The sequence below is a fragment of the Antedon mediterranea genome, chromosome 4 (assembly GCF_964355755.1).
Source record: "Antedon mediterranea chromosome 4, ecAntMedi1.1, whole genome shotgun sequence".
NCBI classification, from domain to species: Eukaryota; Metazoa; Echinodermata; class Crinoidea; order Comatulida; family Antedonidae; genus Antedon; species Antedon mediterranea.
In genome coordinates this window covers 33,571,683-33,582,103 of record NC_092673.1, presented here as the reverse complement: position 1 = coordinate 33,582,103, position 10,421 = coordinate 33,571,683, and the positions used below count along the sequence as shown (strand labels likewise).

The following is a 10,421-nucleotide window of genomic DNA, read 5'->3' as shown; positions in this document are numbered from 1 at the left end:
TTATTTTATTCTCATCCAACAGCGAGCAACCCGCCAATTACAGGATGGATAAACTATTTAATAATTTCACAAGACAAATATATACACAAGATGCTCTACATAAACAAAGACTTATTATTAAGTCTTTGGGAGTGGAGTTGTAAATTGTCATGAGAAAAAAACCTGACATATGACAGGACTTGAACCCAGGACCCTTAGATTGGTAGCCAAGCATCATAACCACCAAGCCACAGCTCCACTCCATATACCATCTTAGGCGGAGATAATAACTAAATTAATTTTTCGTTCGAAATACCAAGCATCCTTCAGTCAAAAATGGTTGTGGAGACGATATTGGCGAGCATTTTATCAGCACGCTAACTGTAAGTATCACACTCCATTATATTATTTTTTATTTTTAACATTTAAAAATCGTATTTTCCTGTGTAAAATTGATTGTTTTTTATTTGATTTGTATACTTTATTCTTAGGAAATTTACAAAAATGATTGTCATTTATATCTTTTAGCATAATCCATAACAAAAAAGTTCAGTAACTGCAAAAGAAAAGGTTTATTTTTCGCTTGATATAATTTTCGCTGATATAATTTTCATTTCATTTCATTTCATTTATTTCAATATCATCATCGCAGCCTTAGCTGAATTACAAAGATATTTACATTTTCTCAATATTAAAATTTGTATAAAAGTATAAAACCAATGATAATTATATATAAAAAAGGAGGCAATTTACACAAGAAATACAATACAGGAACATTCAAAAAGTTTAGCTTAAAATATTAAAATAGAAAAAAAAAAACACCTAAAAGCACCGATAAGAATCGCATAGCTGTGTGATATATACTGATTATTCATTTAGAAGCGAGATAAGGTATGGTATTGCACTTTTTCTATATCTTTCAACTCTGCATTTGGGTTGTTGATACTTTACACGTCTTAGTTTCATGTTACTTACATTCTTCACTGGAAACCATTTTCCAAAATGAATACTTTTTGAACAATTCAGAGCAAACTTATAGCATAGATTACGCCTTCTATCAGGTAAAGTGTCTAAAGAAAGATCATTGAGTGCTTGGTCATAACATATGTATTAATAACACATAATGGGGAAGAGGTGGGGATAAAGCATTATTTAAAACGATGTTAAATGGACAAACAATATGTTGACAGTATAAATGTAGTTTAGAAATAACTGCCTAAATTGGTAAAGTTAATGATTACACATTCCAATTAAAATCAAACTTACGTACTGTATACGTGTTTTCTGTACACTCAGTAAATCTATGTCGCCTCTATTACCGATCACCCTGAATTCACATGGAGACCATAAAGATTATAAATAAAACATAATTATCTACACTGTTTTCCAAGAGTGTATCATTATTCAAACGAGAGGAATTTAGTTACGATGTAAAAAAACTATACAATAATATTAACTGAAACAGCTGAAAAATAACATTATACATTGCTAGAAATGTCTTTTGTTGGAAAATTCGCAAAAAAATCCGCCCATTTTATTTCAGAACAATATTTGCGGCGACTGCACTCCATATGATGGGTATGGAAAGCAAAACGTGAAAAACAAAATAGGAATTAAAAATAGTAAACGGTTTGTTTGGTCATCAGTACGTTGAGAAACTCTCAAACAAACTATGTGCATCATTTCACTTAATTTATTAACATGTTGTGCGGCAACCGCACTCCATAGATGGGGTATGGAACTATCAGATTTTGAATCGAAACCGAACAAAAGAGTAGGCCTATTACTTTAAAAAAAATGGGAATATTTCCGCAGACCGTTTTTGGAAGCCTTTGGAGCATAGCGACAACCGTATTATTATTATTATTTTATTATTATTATTATATAGTATGATAATACAAGTATAAGAAAATAATTCTTTCTTGATTAATTTTGCATGGTTTGGAAGACTTTTGAGCATAACGTTTTTACAACCGTACATTATAGTATCGTATGATTACACAGTGGAACTCCATCAATTCTAAGAAAACAATTATATTTTTTTTCAGATCATCTGTTCATATCTATAAAGTCATAACTATTAATTTAGATACGTACACTGTATTGTTATTTCATCATCAAAAGAATATCCAAAGGGATTTAGTGACGAGGTGTTGCTTAAAGCTTGGTTCCCACTAGAACGTAACGCAAGGACGTAAACGCAACGCAAGCGTTTTAACCAATGACAAGCGAAGTTATAGACAGTTAGCAATCACAAGCGAATAAGCCATCGCTTGTGATTGGTCAATTCACTTGCGTTGCGTTACGTCCTTGCGTTGCGTCGCTAGTGGGAACCACGCTTTAGAGTTAAAACAAAAACATTAAAGAGGAAAATTTTAAAGAGATTATATTCCATGGTATACCGGTTACGAGAACCACGGTGATAACGAATTTCGAATCCCAGCAGACAGTATGCTGATGATGTTATTATGTTACAGTCATATGCAATGTATGATTTCTCAAACAAATTACCCTTTGAGAACTTCATTCTATTTATACGGTACATACTCCGTTGTATATATAATTGTTTTTATAAAAATTGAAATATTATAAAATAGGAGATCTGGAATTGGAAAAATAGGAAACAACCTTTTGTGACCTTAATGTGTTTGTTTGATTTATATTTTGTATTTATATTATCATATATTTTTTCGAATAAAACTAATTAATTCCCTATTGGTAGGGCCTAATCCTTGGCCACATTATCTAAAGACATCAAAATAAAATAAATAAAATAAATTTTAGTTTAAATATCAAATGTTTTAGTTCAGACGGTTCTCGGTATCAAAGTGCCACAGAATGTATCATAATGTATCAAATATTTGTTGTTATGTAAACATTCATATTTTGATTTCGTTCTGTGTTTTATTTGTTTGCCATGTGTTATATGACAATACTGTGACGACGGTGAGAGTCTATAAAGAACTGAATTGAATCATATCATTACTAATCTATTGTAATATAGACGAAGAATAATATTGTGTCACTATTATACCTTTGACATTTTAATGTGTTTCCTTGACGTAACAACATGTGCATTTCTTTTGAACACTTTTCCCGACGGTCTTCAAACCAGGCCCGTAGCCAGGGGGTTTTTTGGGGGTTCGGGCGAACCCCCCCTTTTGCGCGAACCCCCCTTTTACCAGCGAACCCCCCTTGAAAAAAAAAGGCCCCACTTCCAAAATCGTGCAATTAATTATCAATTATAGCAGATTTTTTGGTCATTTTACTTCTATTGACTATGTTTAAATCGATCGAATATACAGATTGTCCGATGTCAAAGTCACTGCTGAGCGTGAGATCGAGAGATTGTTGAGATGGTTATAAATATGACAGAAAAATGGACTGACCAATCGCGTGCTTCAGCCGGGCTTTTCGGAACGCATAAGATCACGTTCAGTTCAGTTCAATCTTTTTGGGGATTTTTATTTTTTTCCTGGAAATATTTTTCATTAAACCAAAGAATTTCACTGTGTAAACTTGAATAAAAATGGTGTTGAGTTAAATTGGTACGTGTACGTAGGCCTACCGTATATTTCGGTGTATAAGACGCACTTTTGACACGCAAATTTGACCTCTAAATGTTACCCTAATTAATTTAATTACCTACTAATACTTAAATTAATTAAAAATAGTGTAGGCCTACTACTCTGCAATGTAGGCCTAGCTAGTTACTCACTCCTGTCTAACCACAGTGTGGTAACAAGTTTATTGAATTTTTAGTTAAGGTAAATTGTCATCCTCGACTGTATTAATTAATATTACAGTACGCATTAGATATTCTACCCAGGCCTAGTAATACTCTCTGAACTCGCGGGTGTGTACTAGCAGCATGCAGCATCACACAGCGCAACACATTTATGGAAGAGTCCATTAATTACGGTGGTGTCACATTTTAATTACACAATAACTATTTCCCTTGATCACGGTGGTTTATGTTTATTACATCTCTATGTCAACAATCACATAATTTTATAATCATGTAGGCAATAGTTCGTATGTCAAGCGATATCTAAAAGAGTGTGTTGTTATTGTGTTAAGTAGCTTCCCCTAATCTCATAGTGTATATGGCCAACAGTGCTGGCCACCAGGCAGCACATGGTTAGTGCTCTTTTCTCCTCATATTGCTGTAATGCATGCATGGAAATAGGAAAGATTTTCATATAGGCCTACCCAACATGATATTCCTGGTTCATTATCAGCCCAAAAAACTGAACATCTTTTGGATTGATTTTATAATGGTCATACACACAATAAGAAGGTATATATTTAAATAATATGAAATTAAAGTTACTTAAATGACATAGGCTAGCCCTACCCACACAGTGCATCGTAACTGAAACAATATGGGGATTTCCCTTTTCATTGAACGTTCAGTTTAAGTAGTAGTAGTAGTAGTTGAAGTAGAGACTGATTACGATGTAATAAAGGCAATCAAACAAAATTATATCATTTGATTCTAATAAATATGTCTCAAATATCGTTGTTTTATTATTAAAATACCATTGTTTTGATTGTAAAAATGTTTAAATTTCGGCCTAGAAATAAGTGCGTCTTATGCATCGACTACATAAAAAATACTAATATTTCAGTCTCCGTTATGGGTGCGTCTTGTACACAGGTGCGACTTGTACACCGAAATATACGGTACTATTTGTTTTTTATGTTTATAGGATAAGAAATTATTTAAGGGCCTAATATAATATACTTTTTTGCAACAATAAAGCTGTATTTCATGATCAGTACTACTAACTTCCATAATACTGTACTATATAATTTCTCTGCATTACTCAGATTTTAGTAGGTAAAAAATGTCTCTGTAAGCTTATTAAAACAACCGAAATTGCTCTGAGAGCCAAAGCTTCAAGGGGACTTCGCCCCCTGGACCCCCACCGGGGGCCCTTGGCGGCCCCCTGGCCCCCAGCCTACAGTTGCTCACTGCGCTCGCAAAATACTTGGTGTCAAGAAAACCCCCCTCTGATGCATTCTGGCTACGGGCCTGCAAACGTTGTTATATTATAACGGAGTTATGTTTGCATTTATCGGGTTGTTTATCGTCTAACGGTACGTTTGGTATTTGACTTCGCTAGGGCCTTAATTAAGCAACCGTCCTTAACAAGGAAGGTTGCTTAATGTCCTAGCGAAGTTGACGAACAATCTAAAACGTCGTTGTTGAAAAGGTGTTTGTGGTAGTGTAACCCCTTCGAATCGTTTTAAGGACTTTAAGCGATTTTTAAAACAAAAAAACCGCAGAAGAGTATTCATTGACTGATCCAAAATGTTTTTTCACGCTTATGATCACTGCTCGGGCTACGTGCCACAAAATCAGCGTAAAGCGACGCAACGTAGCGCAATCTAGGCAACGTAAGAAAATGCCCTTCCAATCATTGCGTTTGCCCCCGCTCCTGCGTGGAATCAAACCTACGATGTTTGCAGCACTATTGCGTCGTCGGTTCCCACTTGTGATTACGCAATACAACACTTTGCGAAGATACTTCACTGCGTTGCGTTCTAGTGGGAACCACGCATAAAAGACATTTTACACATTTTTGTAGAGCCAGTAGTAACGTAGGCGAAATAAACGAGGAGAAATCTAAACCTCAATATAACTTTTTAGGAGTAGTAGATTCAGCGACATCACGATTGGGTTCGTGGACACTAAAAATGCAAATCGAGGGAACCCCATAGAATTTAAAATTGATACCGGTGCTGATGTCACGGTAATACCAATACTCTCGTCGTATATAGGCCTAAACCATAATGCAAAAACCTGACAGAATCATATGTGGTCCTGGGCTACGGTCCATTATTATTAGATGTTATTGGAAAATTCAAAACGACCAACATTTATTCCTTCCAATTATACATACCGTACATTATATAGATTATAGTTTTTTACACCTTCTTCTTAAGCCTTGTCCACACTATCAAACTTTACGTGACAAAAATGTGATGTGCCCATATATGGATATGATGATGTCATATCACTACCATATTTGGACATATCATTACCATATTTAAGCACATCACACTTTGTTTTGTCAAACTAGTTTGATAGTGTAGACAGAGCTTTACACAAACATAATTTTTATGGTATTATATTTGTAGTAGACACATTAAATTTAAGTATAAATGTACATATATTATAATTCCTTTTAAGTATTATGTCAACTTTAAGGCCCATTCACACTAGGACGATAACGACCGACGATAAATATATAAGCATGCATTTTTTTAACATAAAACAAAAGAAATTAGAAAGGGTTTCGTTCTAGGACTATTGGATAATCATTTATGCTGTCTTTGATAAAAATAATATTTTTAAAATTTCAATCAAATGACGTCATGATACATAAAAACAATAAAATCGTTGTATCGTCACGGTATTATTGCTCTTACTAATCATGACGTCATTTGATTGGACGTGTGAACATATAATTGTCATCAAAGGAAGCATAAATGGTTATTCTATAGTTCTAGAATGAAAAGGTTTTATATTTCTTTTATTTTATGTATGAAAAATGCAAATTATTGTCTATTATCGTCGATCGTTATCGTCCTAGTGTGAATGGGCCTTTAATCATGCTTTGATTATTATAGTTATAAATACTGTACATAACTACAGTATTTATATATTTTCTTATATTATTTAAGTATTTAGTATCTAAACTCTAACAGCCACAGCAACCAATTGGTTGAGCAAACTAAGTTTATCAGGAAATGTTATCTTGTTTTTGTAACAAATTTTGGAAACAACAGATGTATTGTCCCCCTGAAAAAAAATTATTTTAATTTTTGTTGTTGAATATGCCATTTTAATGTCACATAATAGTTATCCACTTTGACCAAAAATTAAATCGAAAAAATGTATTTACCTGGAGAAACTGTAATTTAAAGCAAAAAATAGTCAAATTGGCTGCCAGCCAACGGATTTTTGGTTGAATATTTAACCATTTTTTTGTCATTTTATAAGGGAAAACATTTTTTTTTTTTGCTACGGAAGTGAATAACTTAATTAAAACTACAAAATAATTTATTCAAAGTCTGATTTTATTAATCTTCATTTTTCATGTTTTTGGGGGACAATACATCTATTACCCGCCAGCACATCTGTGTTCATTCAAGATTAAAGAGGCCGACGGCACACTAGCACAGAAAAGAGTTATGACACGAAAAAAAAATATATAATCGATTGAATTAAAGAATTTTTTTATTGCACAATAAATAAATATTTAAATGTTTTTAGTGTTTCGGGGAAAATGCTATTATAATTGCATTAATTTGTCATTTTCATCTTCTTCCCCGAAACACTTTCCAAGATAAATCCCCAAACAATGGGCAAATTGTGTATGGCTTTAGGCCTACATTTAAATAGCGGCATCACAATGAAATTGGTAATAATAACCTCCAGCAATGTCCTCATTTATTACCTTATTAGGGCATTTCTATTTTATCGTGAAATGTAATGTAATAATACATCTATTTTTAAATAGTTATCTAAAAGAAACAATATTCTGATTGTAGAATGTGGTTATCTGTTATTTTTTTTAGCGTACTTTTCCTATTTTACGACGAAATTTAATGTAATAGGCCTACATTTATTTTATAACATTTAGCTTTTAGAAGAGAACATTGTCAATTTGATATAACATTAAAATTCACTCAAAGTCGGCTGTATAATGCAATACAACTTTAGAAATTCAGAAAAGAAATTTACTTTTGATGTGTAAAATAAAATTCACTGAATGTCGGTAATATTATAACTATTTTATATTTAGCATATAATCACTTATTAATTTTCTAAGTTTTGGGGGGACAATTTTATTGCATTTGGAAGCATGGTTAAACTAGAACCATCCAACAATTGTATTCATAACATAAATTATTCAATAGAAGTATTCATTAATTTAAGAATAAAACATAGTGTCATTGTTAGTATTCATTAATGTATTTATATTTAAATTTAACTGTGTTCATGTTGATTAATATATAAAGAATCATTAAATGCGCATAATACGTGTCATCTATCAACTAATAGCCAATCACTGAATGATAAAATTTAAAAATACTGCATAAATATAGGAAAGGAGAGAGTTCAGGCGTAAGCAACTGAAGAAAAATCAATTTGGGATCACATCGGGCGATCCTGATCAAAATAATTTTTCTCACCCTTTTTAACCTCTTTTATGAAATTTTAATGGTTTTTAAATATTTTTAAAAGATTTTAAACATTTTTTTTTTAGATGTTTTAAAATATTTTTATCATTGTTTTATATGTTGTTTTTAATACTGTTTTATTCATGAACCTTTTTACTGGTGTGGGTTCGAACTCTATTAACCCCTGGCTGTAAGGGCTTTGTACTGCAATACACTCTTGCTACAGCATTGCCCCTATAAAGTACTCTTTTATTATTATAAATACATGTTAATGTTTCTTCATGAAACAGTCTGTGGTGCATAGTACAACGTTGATCTTTATATCTTAATGCCTTCTCTCTATGTCTGTCCACTTACACCTACATGTCCTGCTTTTCACATATCCATATTTTAATATAAAACAAATAATACTCAATAAAGATTGAAGATTCAGTAATTTTAGTCAACATTAAAATACTACATATGTTAGACAATAGAGCCCTCTATAATTATATTCACCACCTGTATGCAAATTAGATTATATACAACTGTATATACTGTTTATTGTTCTATTTTATGTTAAATATTGCTGCTAGATCTCTGTTCACAGGAAACGACACAGCTTGCGTCCAATATTTAAACTCAATCAAATTTATAATTAACCTATATTTAACATTCATTGAAGATGATGATCGCAATTAATATATAAATATCTCAAATTTCACCTGTTTTAAATTTGAAAATCATGATTTCTATGAATATTACACAGAAAAAAGAATTCTTTACATATTTAACTTATGACAAAAAACAACATCATACATTAAAGTGTCATCAAAGTGTCATTTAGTTCAATTATTATTGATACATATTGTATATTTTATATTTTTTCATATGTAGATTATCAGTATCCCATAGAAAATTGTACTAAGTAGCTAAGTGGCAAGCCTGGTTGCATAAATAAACCTATTTTATCCTGATTTAGCCTATTATATCTGTTATTGCCTTTATTGTTATTAGCACTATTACAGTAGTATTAACACAGTTATAGCAATGTCTTATTCCAAAGGAATAAAGCACTATAATGCCTCATAAACAACTTTATATCAGCAACCTTTGACCTCTGCAATACTTTGTTATCACCTTTATATTCCAAGATCACAAACTCTTTGGAATCGGTGACAACTGCATATTTCAACTCCTTAAGATAGCAGAGATACCCAGCTGCCTGGTACACCGCCACATCAAGACATAGACCACTGTTTGATGTGATAGTTAAAAGCAAGGAAGCTAGGGAGTCATTACCTAACCCTTTCTGATACTTCAAATCAACAAGTCGGTTGGCAGAAAAGTTAGAGTCGGGTTTGATTGATTTCTAAAAAAAACGTAACAAAAAAAATTATATAATTATAGATTTACCTAAATATTACATTCCTTGTGAGCTAAAAGAAAAAAAAAAATCAATTTATAATTCAATTCAATATGTTTGTCCTGAAAAATAATAATGTTGAATATGCCATTTTAATGTCACCTAACAGTAATATCCACTTTGACCAAAAATTGGATTGAAAAAAAATATATATTTACCTAAAAAACTGTAATTTAAAGGAAAAAATAGTCAAATTGGCTGCCAGCAAATTTAACCATTTTATAAGTAAAAATTATTAACTTTTCCATTTTTTTCTATGGAAGTGACTAACTAAAAAATAACCTATTCAAAATCTGATTAAATTAATCTTTATTTTTCATGTTTTTGGGGGACAATACATCTTAACATTCTTTTAATTTACACTAACCGTAAATTTGCTTCACACAACAACGTAGGCGCAATGTAAGTGAGTTGACCAATCACAAGTGACAGTTAGGAAAATTCATTGTGTCGTGATCAAATTACTTATGGTGAGCTTATGCTTATGCGTCAAAGTGGGAACTAAGCTTAAGGGTTTTTAAAGTGGTTCAGAAGACTATTCTAAACACTAAATTAAGACATGGTATTCTAGCCTTCATAAACTGTAAAGTAGATTTATACATTTTTACTATTACTCAATATGAGAATAAATGCGTGTTTACCATGGACATTTGTGCTGAGAAACAAAATGTGGAATGCCAAAAAAGTCTGCAGCTCAATAAATAGTCGCAGTGAAAGAAATGTCATCAGCGCCGCTGTACTTGTTTATACATTTTAGCATGGTATTTTGAAGTGAGTTTTAACATTTGTAAGACATTGGTTAGAAATTCTCTCTTGTGTAATGAATAGCAAGAACACAATT

The 10,421-nt window shown here is 32.0% G+C and overlaps 1 protein-coding gene across 3 annotated transcripts in view; it reads right to left on the bottom strand.

Annotated features, from left to right (window-relative positions):
• Nucleotides 1-932: 932 nt before the first annotated feature.
• Nucleotides 933-10,421, bottom strand: part of LOC140047374 (uncharacterized) — a 29,831-nt gene continuing 20,342 nt past the window's right edge. For 2 of the 3 annotated variants that reach the window (XM_072092364.1, XM_072092363.1), the window contains exon 7: nt 7,202-9,526. In XM_072092364.1, the coding sequence (XP_071948465.1) occupies nt 9,197-9,526 (330 nt within the window). In that variant the 3' untranslated portion in view covers nt 7,202-9,196. Of the gene's footprint in view, nt 1,307-7,201; nt 9,527-10,421 lie in introns of those variants that run through there. The other variant, XM_072092365.1, reaches the window with a different exon arrangement.